At 31.6% G+C, this 18,164-nt stretch overlaps 1 protein-coding gene across 1 annotated transcript in view; it reads left to right on the forward strand.

Moving 5' to 3' along the window:
• The window catches only part of nst (phosphoglucomutase 3-like protein nst), a 30,264-nt gene extending 23,272 nt beyond the window's left edge, over positions 1-6,992 (forward strand). Inside the window, exons 10-12 of the mRNA XM_088275109.1 lie at positions 908-1,100; positions 2,963-3,133; positions 5,166-6,992. Coding sequence (XP_088131235.1) covers positions 908-1,100; positions 2,963-3,133; positions 5,166-5,252 — 451 coding nt within the window. The 3' untranslated portion in view covers positions 5,253-6,992. The remainder of the gene's footprint in view (positions 1-907; positions 1,101-2,962; positions 3,134-5,165) is intronic.
• Positions 6,993-18,164: the final 11,172 nt, after the last annotated feature.

An 18,164-nucleotide genomic window follows, 5' to 3' on the forward strand; every position in this document is an offset into this window, starting at 1 on the left:
CAATGGTGCATAGGGCACTGCATCATAAAAAACGCAGTGTTTTCTTGATCGTTAACACATGAAGGAAAGGTGATCAGCCTTCCGCTTCAAGTACCAGTCCAGGGTAATATGGAATAAATATTAGAATGAAAAAATCACTTATATTTATTTGACCCCCCTGAGAATCGAACCCGAGACCTCCAGAACGGTAGCCGAGCGAGCTGACCATTACACCACGGAGGCGGACAAATCGTTTTTAAAGGGACCTATTAAAAAAAAAAAATATATCGTTTTTAAAGGGACCTAGGAAATCTTATTTCTACAATTTGGCCCAGCTGCTGAAAAGGTTGGCTACCCATGCCTTAAATGATACACCTTCCGGACCTTGATACATATCAGTTGGCAACTGTCTCCTGTACACCAATATCTGTGTTTCATTTTTATTATCAGTACTTTTTGTGTAAAGAAAGATTTTACTACTCTATTACATTAGACTTAATTGAATTTTTTGCTTCATATACCGATTTTGTATTGGGAAAAATAAGTTTTCCTTCAAAATAAATGTATGGTCTTAAAAAGAAAAAAAAACTCCTTGACAGGTAAGGAGTTAAAAAATATTATTATAATTTTTTTCCAATATACATTTTAAAAAAAGCTAAATTTCATTTTGTATTCTAAAAAAAGAATTGTGAGCGGAAAGACGTCTGATCTCTAACGCGGCTGTTTGGTTCTGAATTTGAATGTTTGAGATCTCAGCCTTAAATGTATATAGGAAAAGAAATGGAGAAACAATGTTGGATGAATAGAATACCAGCAATCGCCAGGCACTCAGTATTGCATACCTGTACCAGCTTATGCCCCTTGCACACTTCTAATTTCTACCCATGAGTCTTGAGGAAAAGATAATAGTACGGTTTATTTCTTACAGATTAAATCCTGAGCAAAAGTACGCTGCCAAGAAAATGCTAGCTGTCATAGATCTGACCAATGAGACGGTCGGGGACGCCATTTCCGACCTGCTATTGGTGGAGACGGTTCTGCACAGCAATGGCTGGGACGTCCATCAATGGCTGCAGTCCTACCATGATCTGCCCTGCCGTCAGCTCAAGGTGTCCGTCAAGGTAGGTCGCGGTGACATCATTTTCTTCTTCTTCATGAGCCCTCTGTCCTCCACTGTTGGATATAGACTTCTTCCATATCATGTTTTGAATATTGAAAGCATTAACTTTGTGGATCATATTGATATATTATTTTGAAAAATAAAAAGACCTTGTGTTTTGATCCACTCACATTTTTACTAACCAACTAGTTTCGGCAACAACCTATTGCCCTCTTCAGTCATAAATTAAACCCTGAAGAGGGCAACAGGTTGTTGCCGAAACTAGTTGGTTAATAAAAATGAGAGTGGATCAAAACACAGTCTTTTTAGTTCTCAAAATAATATATTCTTCCATATCTTTCCATTTCCTTCGGTCGGTCGATGCTTGCAGCCAGTTTCTACCCCCCACAGTGACTATATCGTCGGACCATCTCTTTTGTGGTCTTCCGATGCCCCTTTTGTTCTCCATTGTAAAAAATTGGGGTCCATCTTGTAGGGTCCTGTCTTGCAATATGTCCTGCCCATCGCCATTTGAGTCTTGCCACACGATCCATGAAATCCTCTATTTTGGTTCTCTTTCTGATATCTTAATTTTTTATTTGACTTCATAAACACACTCTCTCTCTCTCTAACCCTTATCCGCACCCCAATGGTGCATAGGGCGCTGCATCATATAAACGCAGTGTTATCTTGATCGTAAACACATGAAGGAAAGGTGATCAGCCCTCCGCTTCAGGTACCAGTCCAGGCTAATATTGAATAAATATTACAGTGAAAAAATCACTTAAATTTATTTGACCCCCCTGGGAATCGAATCCGGGACCTCCAGAACGGTAGCCGAGCGTGCTGACCATTACACTACGAAGGCGGTCATAAACACCCTTAATAATTAAAAATTAAACACTTGTATTAGATCACTAATTGAGTTTTATTTCACGCAAATAGTTTCGTAAACTACAGATATTTTTATATTATTTATTGACATCTCATCAAAGATGAAGAAGAATATGGAAGTCTGGGCATTTACGGGGTTGGCGACCGTCATAGACTGGTTAAAGCGATCACTTTACACACGTGTAACATTTACCAATTCTACCCATTATTGACAACCACACTACTCAAATTGTTGGAAGTTCTGTATATATGAACCAATTTGGAAACCTTGTTCTTGAATCACTAGAACTTCACTAGAGACATCTATTGGTGAGATGTAAAGAAGCTTTTTACTAAGCAGAAACTCTTATATTAGTATGTGAGATCCGAATCCTGGATTATATTCACACACATGAGAAACGCCAGAAAATACCATTTTCATATTTATTATTAAGCTTATAATTTGACCAGATAATTTATTTACAACATTTTTAGTGTGTCCAAATACTTGTTCACAAAATCTGGATTATCTCCAATTACAATTGTAATTGGAGATAATCCAGATTTTGTGAACAAGTATTTGGACACACTCAAAATGTTGTAGATATTTTTATCACAAAAGTTTATGTGATCACTTGTTAACGAAAACATCTGTAGTTTTTTAAACTAGTCGTGTGGAATAAAACTCAATTAGTGGTCAAAAACAAAAAAAATGTTTCGCACGAGTGTTACACTTAACGAGAGTCGGGTTCTAGTCCCGTGGTTAGTGTCGCGGACTCTTTAAGTCAGAGTTTCTGGGTTCGAAACCACTCTACCACAATTTGATACCTATTTCTAATAATGAGCGGCTTAGGCTGACAGAAATACATAGTATGAAATTGAAATATTTGTGTAAATAATAAAAACACAAATATTTCTCTTTTAAAAAAAAAAGATTCCGGAAGGAATTATGCTCATTATGAGAGGTTCCACTGTATTGTGTAATTTTGTGTGTCCTTTCTTTAATTCCAGGATCGCAACGTCATAACTACAACTGACGCGGAGAGGAAATGCGTCTCTCCCGAGGGACTCCAGGAGAGGATCGACAAGTTGGTGTTTAAGTACTCCAAGGGGCGTGCGTTTGTACGGGCGTCGGGAACCGAGGATATCGTCAGAATCTACGCAGAAACTTCCACGAAAGAGGTAAATTGACTTATTTACTTCAGCCTTCCTCTTGTGGCCTCTCTCTTGGATTTCCACAGCTCGGTAGTGTAAAGGCAAAGGGGTACATCTGTCTCGGACCAAATTTTACAGGAGAGCAAAAACAAACTTGTGAAATTAAATAACTCATTTGTTTTATATATATGTTTTTAAATATATACATATTTTAATAAAACTAAATAAGTATTGCAACTACAGCCATGTCCTCTTTACAGATTATGGAATATCCTATTTTTAGACATTTTGTAGAACAAACTTAGAAAATGAAAAATTTGACAGATATACCCCTTTGCCTTTACACTACCGAGTTGTCTGTTGGACACAAATCTCTTATCATTACTGCATTACAGTGTTTTTGAGATTTTTTAAATTTTGTTTTGTTTTTGTTGAATGTTAAATTCTGATACACATAGGTTTTCCATTTAGTATTTTTAGCCTGTACTTACTTGCTTGAGCCTTCTTCTTGTGTCCAGTATTGAACAAAGGCCTCCTTCTTGGATGAGTCTCCTCCGTCCACAGTTCTCTGTTGGATGCGACTCTCTTCCAGTGCAGGCCCACCACTTTCTTGATGTCATCAGACCATCTTGTCTCGGGCCTACTCACGCTTCTGCGTCATGTTCTAGGCCTCCAGTCAAGCACCGCACTTCGTCCATCTATCCTCATACGTGCCACATGACCTGCCCAGTTCCATTTTACTTCCGCGACTCTTTGAGCCATATCTGTTACCTTGGTCTTTTTCCCTTTTTCAAATTTGTTTTTCGATCCCTACGAAATTCTTAATTGACTGCGGAAATTCTATTACAACTATAACAAGGCTTTTTCCCAATAATAATAATAGTAATTTTACTAGGTGTTTGATGTGAAGGAAACTAGGGGTGTATGTCAAAACACAGTAAGGGACATTTTTTTTGTATTATGTTTTTTTTTGCATTTTTGGACTTAAAAGATTCTACTTAGTCCAAAAGTGCAAAAAAAAACCTACTACAAAAAAATGTCCCTTACTGTGTTTTAAGTTTGGACAGCTGAGAAGAGTGTGGCCTTCCAGTTTCTCTGCCTACCCCTGTCTTTGTGTACTCTGACTTTGCGCAGGAAAACACAATTGTGATGTGAAATAATCTTGTATTATCTTTTTTTGTTGTAAATGTGTAGTTTTTTTTTTTTTAAGAAGCGTAAATATCATTTATTACTTGTATAATTTCAAAAATAATCATTAAAATTGGTTGATATTCCGTCAAGTTTTTTCATTGTTATTGAATACCATATTTTTTAAAATCTAAATTTTAAAAAATATGGTATTCAATAACAATGAAAAAACTTGAAGGAATATCAACCAATTTTAATGATTATTTTTGAAATTATACAAGTGTTTTTAGAAACACTTAACATCTGTAGAAAATTATTTACACAATTGCTAAATAAGCAAAGTACTATATATTTAAAAAAAATATCTGTAGCTATTTATAATATCGTAATCGTACAGGAGAAAGTGACCAACTAACAATATGTAAAATGTTCAGGAGGGCCATTTGAGTCACTTTTTCTTGGCAAGAAAATAAACATCAATGCAGTTAGTAATTTTTTCCAAGTCAATATATTATACTTACAAGTTTAAAATCGCTTTGGGATTTTTTCCAGGTCAACGCTAAGCTAGTAAGATGTCTAGTAGTCAATAATCGCGTTTTTGGAAAAAATGCACTTGGTCACTTTCTCCTGTATGACTACGATATATACATACTTGCTTAATAAGCATAGCACTAAAATGGTTAATATATGTTTCATAAATATCTCTAAAGCATTGCGGCTGTCCAAACTTAAAACACAGTAAGGGACATTTTTTTGTAGTATGTTTTTTTGCATTTTTGGGCTAAGTAGAATCTACTTAGTCCAAAAATGCAAAAAAAAAACCTATTACAAAAAAATGTCCCTTACTGTGTTTTGAGTTTGGACAGCTGATTGCACTTTAATTGTTGATAAATATTTAAAATCTGACTCACGATTCCTTTCTTTCCCGCAGGACACTGATTGTTTAGCAGCCGAGGTTGCTCTTGCTGTCTTCGAAATGGCTGACGGTGTCGGAACCCCTCCCGAAATTCCGCAGTGACATTCCTGAGCCGGCATCGGAGTCACCAGGATATCGCCCAAATCATCACATCATGTCGTCATCTCTCTTCTTCACATCTAGCGTTGGATAAATGATAATCACCTTCACCTTCTCATGCATGGAAAAGGGTACATCTATGATCTATGACTAGATTATCCGGAAAAAAAGACGGTCACAAAATTACTTTCATAATTTCCGGAAAAATAGAATAAAATAACTGCATTTGCTTTTGCCTTTGGTAAAAACGATTTTCTTGTTTGTTTTTAAATTGGTAAATACCACCATTTCTTAATCTTTCCGGGAGTACAGTAATGGTTTTATTTTGTTTTTTAATTTTTTTAAAGGAATAGCCCGCAAAGCCTCTACTTTTAGAGGCTTGTCTGCTGGTAGGATAGTAAGGATAGGGAAGGTAAACGTGAAAAATACATCACAAACACCCAGACCAATTGAAAATAAATATTTCTTTAATTTATTTTGCATTTGGCGGAAATTGAACCGCGATGCCAGTTTTGCAGTCGAGCGTCTACCCTACTACGCTACGGCACCTGTCCGCCTTTCTCTGGGGAGTGAGTTCTTTTTACATGAAAAAAATAAACATTTTTTTTTTTCACAAAATCTTTGTTATGAAGATAAAAATTATGTAACAATAATAAAACTCACCACCTTTAGGTTTTATTTTATGACAAAATATTCAGTTTTATTTTATGACAAAGTGTCGGATTGTGGTCCTGTGGTTAGTGTCGCGGACTCTTAAGTCAGAGTTTCTCGGTCTGAACCCACTCTACTACAACGGCTGTCCAAACTCAAAACACAGTAAGGGACATTTTTTTTGTAGTACGTTTTTTTCGCATTTTTGGACTAAGTAGATTCTTAGTCCAAAAATGCAAAAAAAAAATGTACTGCAAAAAAAATTACCCTTACTAAGTTTTAAGTTTGGACAGCCGACAATTTGATACCTATTTCTAATAATGACCGCTTAGGCCCACAAAAATTTAATTATTTGTGTAAATATAAACACAAATATTTCTCTGCTTGAAAAAATTCCATATAATTATCCACAGATGTCATTGCTATACAAGTTATGTCATACCAACTGACAGACAGACTTCGGCGTTCTTTAACGTCGATACTCCTTTGAGGAAAATTCGCTTCGATGTTCATTTATGTCCATACTCCCGGAAAGGTTAAAACTCTTAAATTTTTACTTATTTTAACATGCGACTTTTGATATGCGGAATGCATTGAAACACGTGTCACGATAGATTATAAGAACTAGTGGTATTTACAAAGTTAAATTTTAATTGACTACCATAAAATTGACTCAATTGAAGATTTATCATTGTTTGATTTGAGTCCAGGGTTGAGTTGATAATGCTTATCTAATAATGAATCAAGCTGTTTTTAAGCTTTTAATCAATGTCGCATTTTAATCACAAATAACCGCTAGGCTAATCCACACGGTTGATCTAAGGTCCAGTTTTGATAATAATGATATTTTAAAACAAATGAAAAAGAGCACAAACCTTTTGTTGTTGTTGTTGAAAAATTGTGACGCTAACGTGATTTCTTAAAAGACATAAATTTTATTAAAAATAAAAATAGTAATACTTTTTTAAATTTTTTTTTATCAACATGAAGTTACTAGTTTAAATCCATTAGCAAAAAATCTCATTACTATTGGCTTTATACTCAAATCACACAAGTCTTTTTTTTTAAATTAAAAGGTATCAAAAAAAAAAATTATATTCCTGCAAGGTTTGTGTTTTTTTCTTATTCTTATGCCTTGTCTTAAACAATTATTATGATTTGATTTTTTAAAAATATTTTACATTTTTCATTCTACATATCGCTCACTCCTTTCAAGAACGTCATAAATCAAAAAACTTGATTTTTCAGGAGAACGTTATTAAAGTTTAAAAATATAACACAATGTATTAAAAATAAATATCAAGCCACTTTTTGAACTTTTTACTGTGTAACAGATCTTTTTAGGTAAAACCTGAAGGTTTTTTCTCTATTTGAAAAATATGTAGTATATTTAAAAATATAATTAAACAATACCTTTTCTTAAAAATGCAAAAACAACACTTTCTGCCCTGAAGCGGGTAAATATTAAGTTAAAAATATGCCTCTTTTGCTGGGATATATTACATTTTCTGGGCATTCCGAAAACATGCACAACTGAAAATTAACAATTTTTGATTTATGACGTTCTTGAAAAGAGTGATCGATATATGCTTTTTTTGTAGGAGATAATTAAATTTTACTCATCAAAAAAATATGGACCCTATATTTATTTACATTTAAATATGGACGTAATGTGTATAATATGCCGAAAATATTTTATATTTTTAAATTCATTTTATATGTTTGGTAGGGGGAGGGGGTCATCTTGCCATTTTTTTATTTAAGAAAATATACAAATGTAAATCAACCATCGAAGGAAAATGTTTGCCATCAAAAAATTATTTTAGAACATTTATGTTAGTATTAATTTGCGATGATGTATATTTTATAAAAATTTTGATAAGCTTTTTTTAAAAAAATAAATTTTGAATGTAACAGAATGGGTTGTATCCACTTTAAAGTAGCTCAGAAATTTAAAAAGACATTAGCTAGCTTCGAAAAGCTCTTTTGTGTGAATAAAAATAAAAATAAATATTTTAAATTTGACAATTTTTGACCTTACTTGATTGAAGCTTGGATCAATCTATTAAAGTTTTAAAATTTTGGAATCAAATACTCTATTTTAATTTTTTTCATTTTTCTTCAATAGGTACTAAAATTTTGTTTCAATTGGGATAAATTAATTTTGGACACGTTTTTGACACATTTTTATGATACATGAACACAGAAATTCAATAATAAATTAGCATAATATTTGTACGAATTGATTACTTCATGTAATATGTTTTTTCCTCGTTAAGACTTAAAACCACAAAAGGTTTGTGTATATACATACTTACAAATTTTTTTTTAACCATAGTAATCAATGTTTAATGTCTTCAAATCAGCGATAATGCCATTCAAGAAGTCGTAAATTAAAATTACTTATAAAATTATAATTTGTACTATACATTTATTGATTATATCCAAATACATACATAATATACGGTAAAAACTTATTAATTTGAAGTACCATAATTAAAATGTATCATTAGTTCATATTTCATAATATTTCGAAAATTAAAAACTTTTGATAATTTTAAAATAAAAAAACACGATAAAAGCAAAATATCTATATATTTTTTTATATATCGTAGTCATACAGGAGAAAGTGATCAAGTGCATTTTTTTACAAAAACATGATCATTGACTATTTGATATCTTACTAGCTTAATATTGCCCTGAAAAAAATCAGAAAGGATTTTAAACTTAAGTATAATATATTGTCTTGTTAAAGATGACTAACTGCAGTGATGTTTATTTTCTTGCCAAGCATAAGTGACTTAAATGGCCCTCCTGAACATTTTACGTTGTATTAGTTGGTCATTTTCTCCTGTACGACTACGATATGTGTAGGTATTGTTTTAATTCACAAAAATTTCTTAATTAATTTACTACTTTTTAAAATATTTTTCACAAAAATTACGACTTACTTTAAAGACATTGCCGTACATTATATATGAAAATGGGTGTTTAAAAAAAAATATTTAGCTGATTCATATTATGTTTCTTAATATGTTCTTTGGTTCCATCAATTTCAAATGAATGAAGTTTTACAGTGTTGATTGTCTTATTGTCAAACTAACATGTCAATAATTCTTGTTTTTGTACTACTTACCTAATCTTTAGATGTTTTTTCAAATGTAGAGTTTACAAAACATTATGTCGCATAATAAAAAAAAACATTGCATAAAATTAGCTGTATAAGCTTTATTCCATAACTTTTTTTCTGACTGAGCAATATTTTTCTTAAAATACTCCGTTTTTGGAGAGCAAATGCGAAAGTGTAAAAACAGAATAAAGATTTCGATTGCCAGTGCCTTTTTATATCTGATACTTTTTCATTCAGGTTCTTCGACAGAACTAACCACTTGAATTTGTGGCATTTTTATTCCACTTAAGAAATCGACCAATGACTAACTGATAATGCATTTATTTTACAAATATCTGTTAGGGCAATGCACTTGAAAAAAATGTTCACAATTTGCACTTTTTTATACATTTTTATTTAATTTTATACACATCGATCCTTAGTGCATTTTTGCACTTAATTTTACAGTATTGTTTTTAATAACATATACATCGACCCTTTCCCGGAAATCCTTCGTAAGCTCTAGTTTTGTTTCACTAAATCTACTTAAAAATATATAAATACAGTGTCAACTCGTTAATCCGAACGTAAATAGTGCAGTGGGTAGTTCGGATTAGGGAATCGTACAGATCATGGAGTGTTTTGAAAAAATTAGAGAAAAAATTACAATTTCTACTACTTTATTTTACATTTTTATTTAGGTACTGACTGATGATGTCCACCTCCATAGTGTAGTAGTTAGCGCGCTAGGTTACCATGCTGGAGGTCCCGGGTTCGATTCCCAAGAGGGTCAAAATAAATATTAGTGAATTTTCAGTCTAATATTTATTTAATATGACACTGGACTGGTACCTGAAGCGGAAGGCTGATCACCTTTCCTTCGTGAATTTAACGACCAAGATAACACTGCTTCTATATGATGCAGTGCCCTATGCACCATTGGAGTGCGGACAAGGGTTAAAAGAAGAAGAAAAAGAAGAATGAATTATTTAAAAATATTACATTTTTATTTTGGCTTGAAAAATTGAGATATTTTCATTTGAATCAACAAAGCTAACTGATGTTCAAGGGCTACATAACACATTCATCTCAAAACCATAAATTCCTCAGTGTTCTGGATGACTTCTTCAGCCCAGTTGATGGTTATATTGAAAGCTTTCACTGCTTCTGAAGGTGGAATTTTTTAAACTGGCATCAGCTGCCGTCATGATAGCTGCAAAATCGTTTGGATTATAGCGCGTTCGGATTACGGAGCGTTCGGATTAGCGACCTGACACTAGCATGATCTGGAAAAAAACTGATAACTTTCCAATGATCTTTGGATCATTTTAAATTATATGATTTTTTCCGTTTCAGTTTTACAATTTTTTCATAAATCATAATTGTTTTTAGAAATTACATTATATGTAATTAACAAACAAACCACTCGCTAGTCTAATTAACAACGTTTAAAAATAATAATTTTAATTTTTTTAAAGACTTCTTTTGACAATTGTCAAATTCTTACTTTGAGATTTAGATATTAAGATGGCCGCTATTGTGGAGTATTGACGTATTTCAGTAGTTCGCTTACTAGAAAAAAACGCCTCGACACCATACTTAGTAATAATTCTTTTATACCTTATGATCTAATATTAGTTTTAGATAAACTAACACTTTTTGTTATTTTATACCACATATTTTTAGGCACTACTTATAAGATTTTTTAATTAGTTTAGGTTATTAAAAGATTTCAAATGGACTGAGAACTCAATTTGTTTATTTTATTTTTTGACATCTCATCAAAGATGAAGAAGAATATGGAAGTCTGGGCATTTACGGGGCTTACGACCGTCATAGGCTGGTTTAAGTGATCACTTTACACACGTGTAACATTCACCAATTCTACCCATTATTGACAACCACACTACTCAAATTCTTGGAAGTTCTATATATATGAACCAATTTAGAAACCTTGTTCATGAATCACTAGAACTTCACTAGAGACATCTATTGGTGAGATGTAAAGAAGCTTTTTATTAAGCAGAAACTCTTATATTAGTATGTGAGATCCGAATCCTGGATTATAATCACACACATGAGAAACGCCAGACTTCCATATTCTTCTTCATCTTTGATGAGATGTCAAAAAATAATATGAAAATAACTCCTGGAGATAATCCAGATTTTGTGAACAAGTATTTGGACACACTCAAAATGTTGTCAATTTGTTTATCTTATATCTAGTGCCTGAATTTATTTAAACTGAGTCGTATAAAGCTCTATCAATATTTTCTTCCTCAAAATTTTATATACCATATTGTACGTACTATAAGACTCACTTTTTTCATCAAATAATTTCCTTCAAAATTCAGGGGCGTATTATGCTCAAAATTAATATAAAAATGCCAATTGTTTGATTTTAAATTCCTGCCAGTCTTAAAAATGACCATATATTGGAAACCCATCTCTATCTGGCAACATTGTAGTGATGGGAATCGTGCAATAAAAAAATGAAGTCCACCTCACGTGCTTTAGTAATTTAAAAAAAAAATCTTCGAGTTTTGCAAACTAACAAAAAAATTTGATTTTTTTTTTAAATGCTTAAATATTAAGGTGTGTCTTATTCGAACCCCTATCCGCACCCCAATGGTGCATAGGGCACTGCATCATATAAACGCAGTTTTATCTTGATCGTTAACACACGAAGGAAAGGTGATCTGCCCTCCACTTCAGGTACCAGTCCAGTGTAATATTGAATAAATATTTAAGTAAAAAATCACTTATATTTATTAGACCCCCCTCTGGGAATCGAACCCGGGACCTTCAGGACGGTAGCCGAGCGTGCTGACCATTACACTACGGAGGCGAATGTGTGTCTTATAGTCTGTAAAATACGGAATACTTAAGCAATTTTTGAAATGTATTTTTTTTTAATAAAATATGACTTATGATTTTTTTAAATTAAATTTATATTCTAAATCGTTTATGTGTTAATATATATATTCTATTACTCAAAAAAATAATATTCATGGTACATATTTAGGGCTGAATGTGATTTATATTTGTGAAAAAAAAAATGGGTACAGTGTTCAAAATGGCTTTGACGCTCTATGCACTGTCAAATTAATGGCAATACCTTACAAATCATATCAACCTTACGATAATTTACGGTATTTTTTTAACAATGGCTTTATATATGTATATATAATTTGATTGTTATACAAATGGTTACCTTTTTAGCTAAAATCGACGAACTAGTTGTAAATTTTTCCCGATGGTGTGTTTTCATATATGTATTGTGGTTCGATGTTAAATGTCAGATAGTCTATGAATAATGTTTATGATAATAATTTGCATGCATAATTTTGTTACTAACTATTAACATCGTTATAATGTTGAGATATTTGTGAAATGTATATGTGGGGCTCAATTCCAAATTCGGCTAAAATACTTGTTTACAAATCCTTGAAATCGTCAAAAAAAAACAACCTTTATGGATCTTTTTTTTTATTTTAGAACTTGTCTCATAGCTTTTTTTTAATTTACGTTTTTAATAAAATGAGAACTTGGCACGTTCTTTTAGTTTTCCATAGAAATTATAATTTTTTTTTGCAAAAATTAATAAAAGATATCGCCCACTCCTTTCAAGAACGTCGTAAATCAAAAAACTTGATTTTTCAGGAGAACGTTTTTAAAGTTTAAAAATATAAAACAATGTGTTAAAAATAAATATCAAGCCACTTATTGAACTTTTTACTGTGCAACGGATATTTTTAGGTAAAACCTGAAGGTTTTTTCTCCATATGAAAAATATTTAGCATATTTCAAAAAATAATTAAAACAAACCTTTTCTTCAAAATGCAAATACAACACTTTCTGCCCTGTAGCTGGTAAATATTAAGTTAAAAATATGCCGCTTTTGCTGGGATATAGTACATTTTCTGGGCATTCCGAAAACCATGCACAACTGAAAATTGACAATTTTTGATTTTTGACGATATGTTGGAGAATGAATAATTGTGTGAACAAATTCATTAATTTATTTTTTTCTCACCTTTTCAGTTTCTAACTTTTAGTAGTATAGCTTTCCATGCCATCGGCATCTCAACTGCAAAGGCACACTCGCCAAATTTATCATGCTGATAAGATCACTTTACCCGTGGCAGTTGTAGCTTATTGAAGCGCGAGGCCTCTGTTAGCGAATTCATCTGGAAGGTTCAGCTTTTTTGATACTCTGGAACCGTATTATGCATTTATTTGCACTTAAGCAATAGCGTGTTTACTCTACCCTTTCGGGAAAGTGTAACCAGTTTATTATACCAAATAATAGGATATTTGGTTGTCGTTTTTGAAGTCGTTTTTGTCCATTTAATATGGCCTAATTTGGAATTGAGCTTCACATTTTTAAATATTTTATTTTGCGCTTGAGAATTGAAAGTAATGTACCTTTTAAGCATTTGGGATTGACATGAACTTGTACACTTTTTTTCTGGAATATATTGTACTATTACTGACAACAGCAACAAAACATCCCAAATTATTTAATTTACTTTAAATAATTAATAATAATAATAATAATAAACCCTTATCCGCACCCCAATGGTGCATAGGGCACTGCGTCATATAAACGCAGAGTTATCTTGATCGTTTACACATGAAGGAAAGGTAATCAGCCCTCCGCTTCAGGTACCAGTCCAGGGCAATATTGAATAAATATTACAGTGAAAAAATCACTTATATTTATTTGACCCCCCCTGGGAATCGAACCCGGGACCTCCAGAATGGTAGCCGAGCGTGCTGACCATTACACTACGGAGGCGGACACAATTTAAAACACAATATTGACACAAAATAACAAAATTTATATTTGAAGCACTAACTTAGTGATTTTCGATTTTATAATTAAAATGTAACATTGTTTATAGTGATTTTAAAACAGAGTTACATTTTGATCATAAATAAAAATAACAGTAGAATATCTCTAATCTACAGGTTTTAAGAAATAGTGGTATTGAGTTGAACTTGAATTAAGAATTAAAATAAAGAGTTAGTTTTTTAGTCTGAATTTGAAAGAGACACATTTAATTATTGAAAATATGTAATTATAATTTATGTACAGCTTTCAAGTTACCACTTTATGATATCACAGAATTGTGATAATAATTTAAGAACTTGGTTTGTGGTATCATATCACAAATCACAACCGACTCTTTTTGACCTATCTCCGTTTCTGTCAGTAATATAACAATATAATCCAATTCAATTGTATTACTTTCTCAAAAAATAACAAATTTTAATTATAAATAACAATTGTTTTACTAATATTTAACATAACTAGTCTTAATTTAAAATCAATTGAAAAATGCATAAGAATTCTAACCCGTACTTTTTTTATTACTTTCTGATAATTTATATATAGGTTGTTAATTGTATGACATTTTTTCGATCTTTCGAATTACATATGTGAGCATAGTGCGAAAGATGACAGAATCAATCTAATATGTGTAATTTTGACATAAACCCATTGAAATGGTTAAAAACTTAAGTTATGTGGATCAGTTTTTTAAATTAAAAAAATCAAATTAAAGAAGTCATATCGACTAGACTTAAAAGTTATTTTAAAAGAACAAATGTGGAAGTCGGAGCATTCCAGGGCTTAGGACCTGGCGTTTTTCAACGTTCACCAATCTGCCCATTATTAAACATCCAACACTAATCAGGGTAGGCTAAGAGAATAGAATGCCACACCACTCTGTCTTTGCAAACATTCTTCGCCTCTTCCATATCTTCTCATTCATACCTGCCGATTATTCCGACTCATGAACCAGCCACTTTCAATCATTTTACATATCTGATCGTGTCGAGTTGTCCTTAGTCTTCCTCTGCTTCTTTTCCCAACTATGTTTGCCTCATAAATTTATTTTACCGTTCTTTCCTCACTCATTCGTTCTATGTGTCCAAGCCACCTGAATACACCATTCTTAATTTTATCATTAACACATGAAGGAAAGGTGATTAACCCTCCACTTCAGGCAACAGTCCAGAGTAATATTGAATAAATATTAGAGTGAAAAAATCAATTATTTTTAATTGAACCCCCCCTGGGAATCAAACCCAGGACCTTCAGAAAGGTGTCGAGCGTGCTGACCATTACACTACGGAGGCGGGCACACATATCCTTGCATTCTTTCCTTATTTTATAATTATTTGACTGATCAACTCATTCGAGAAATAAAATAACAATTACTTCATTCTTCATTTTTCGCTGTATGCTCTCAATATATTATTAGTTATATATTAGATGTTAGTTATAGGTCATAATTGATGGTGCTTCTTGCTTTAGTGTGTCGATAAAAGAAAAGAAAGAAAAAAAAAACTTAAATTTCATTATCCCTAGTAAAATTGTGAAAATTCACATCCAAAGAATACACCGAAAGCAATAGCATTTATGTGTAAAAATATAGTACCTAATTAAATATTTAACTTTATTAAAATTATATGAGGGATATATTTCAAATATGCGCTATCTCCATTAGATTTAGTTTTCGACAACTGGTTATTTTAAATTCAAGAAATACAGAAATATGAAAGAAATATTAAAAATGTCTTAACACGTTGACTGCCACAGCGATTTTCAGAATTCCGGTCTAAAAAGCCAATTTCATTTAATATTATTTTATGAAAAAACTCTAATAATGGTACATAATTATATTTTCTGTTCATTTATTGATAAATTTCTTTTCATGTAAGCCAGCATTTTTTGTTCTCTTCCCAGAAGCCATCTATCCATATTAGAACTGATATACTAGGAATTTTATTGTAGCTGCACGAATATGGCAAATAACACAGTACGAGATAACTCCTAGTTGGCATCCTAGCAAAGAACGCAATCTATGAGTTATCTCGTAGTTGGCAGTCAACGTGTTAAATGACCCGTCAAAAATTATTGGCTATGGATATAATGCCTGATGAAAATATATCTTTATGATCATTTTAGTAATGATCAATACATATAACTTATTGTATGAATTATAAAAAACAGTGGATTCTAAAATAGGTCTAAAATGATCTTCTTTTTCAATCTTTGAGATTTGGGAGTCACTGTTTTTTCTTCCTGTTTTTATATCATTTAAATAGTGCGCAAATAACTAAATAAGCTATATAATTAGAGACTTATATTATTTTTTATTATTTTTTCTGTGCATAAAATCTTGATTATAATTTTTCAGACCTAAAAAAATATATATTACATTATATAATTATTTTTTTTAAAACCAAGGTTTTTTTTATAAGTAAAATAAATGATTGACTATAAATTTGTAGTATAATCTATTTCTACTTCTAAATCTACTCGGCTGTCCAAATTTAAAACACAATTAGGGACATTTTTTTGTAGTATGTTTTTTTTTGCATTTATGGACTAAGTAGACTCTACTTAGTCCAAAAATGCAAAAAAAAACGTACTACAAAAAAATGTCCCTTACTGTGTTTTAAATTTGGACAGCCGCACTGTTTGTATGTTGTGCTAAGATACATATGATTATCATCAAATTATATTCATATGATTACATATATTTTTCTTAGTTTTAGAATGTGATTAAATTGTAACACTGCCACTAATAAAATTCTTTCGATAACACCTAATTTATATTTTAAGTGAATTCTTAAGTAATGCTTAAAATTTTTAACATGTGATTCAAGGCTCAATTTTTTCGTTTATCGCAACTGTGTTGATTTAGCAATCATTCCTTTTGTGATATGTTTCAGTTTTGTATTTTGTATTGTCCACATTTTTTCACTTATACCAATAAATCGGTTTCAATCAATTACTCGTTTTATTTACTATTGGTATGTATTGTCAACATTCATGCATTTATACCAATAAATCAGTTTCAATTAATTACTTGTTTTATTTGCTATTAGTATGTATTGTCCACATTTATGCCAATAAATCAGTTTCAATCAATTACTCGTTTCATTTGCTTTTAGTATGTATTGTCCACATTTATGCCAATAAATCAGTTTCAATCAATTACTCATTTAATTTGCTTTTAGTATGTACTGTCCACATTTATGCCAATAAATCAGTTTCAACCAATTACATGTTTTATTTACTTCTAGCTGTACATGGCCATGCGTTACTGTATTAGTCTGGTTAAATAGAAAAGAGGAAGCACACATTTATAATATGTTGAATGTAATAATGCTTTTGGGAGTACAATATTTAAGCAGCTGTCAAAAAGGTGGCTGTCTGCCACGACCAATGTTAAGTATTGATGTTATATTTAACTGATGGCTCTGCCATTGATGAAAAAAATATTTAATGAAAAAATAATGAGAATTTACATTTTTATTGAAATAAATAGAGTCCTAATACTATCTCTTATGCATGGAAGTGAAGCTTGGAGTTGGAAAAAGAAGAGTAAAGGAAAATAATTGCTATCACTCAGACGAATGTGTGGTAAAACAATATCTGATAGATGATCAATTGGTAAAATGAGGAAATGATGCAAGGCTGGGTGAGATAAGCATTATTAAAATTAAGAATAGTGTGTTGAGATGGTTAAGCCATGTGGAACTTATAAGCGAGGAAAGAACGGTAACACAAACATATAAGGCAAATGCATTGCAGTTGGAAATAGAAGCAGCGAAAAACCGAAGATAGCTTGTCATGAGTAAATATTTCAAACACTTAGGAGTGCAGAGTCGGGATAATCCGCGGGTATGTATGAAGAGATTCATGAATATGGAAGAGGCAAATAATTTTTACAAACACAGAGTAGAGAGGCATGGCATTCTCTACTCTCTGACTACCCTTGCGGAGAAGCGGCATAATGATTATTTAATTATTTTAATTTCTTTGCATCACTTATCCCTCCTTTGTTTTTTTTATTTATTTATTTCATAGATGCATATGTACATTTTAATTTTTTTACTATATGTATTACTGCTCTTTAGGCATGGCCTGTGTTGAGCTGAAATACTTACATGTTAATACAATTTTTTATTTTTATTATTACATATTTGTTTATTTTTTTAATTATTAGATTATATACATTACATACAATAGATTCAATAACAATTTACAGTAGAAAGGTTTTACAATAAAATAATTACAACCTGGACTTTAATTAATTCACTTTCTACCTTGTCCCTTCCAACGAGAAGCAACC

The sequence above is a fragment of the Brachycentrus maculatus genome, unplaced genomic scaffold (genome assembly GCF_059751285.1).
Source record: "Brachycentrus maculatus isolate JH-2025_06_01 unplaced genomic scaffold, ASM5975128v1 h1tg000788l, whole genome shotgun sequence".
In the NCBI taxonomy this organism is placed as follows: Eukaryota; Metazoa; Arthropoda; class Insecta; order Trichoptera; family Brachycentridae; genus Brachycentrus; species Brachycentrus maculatus.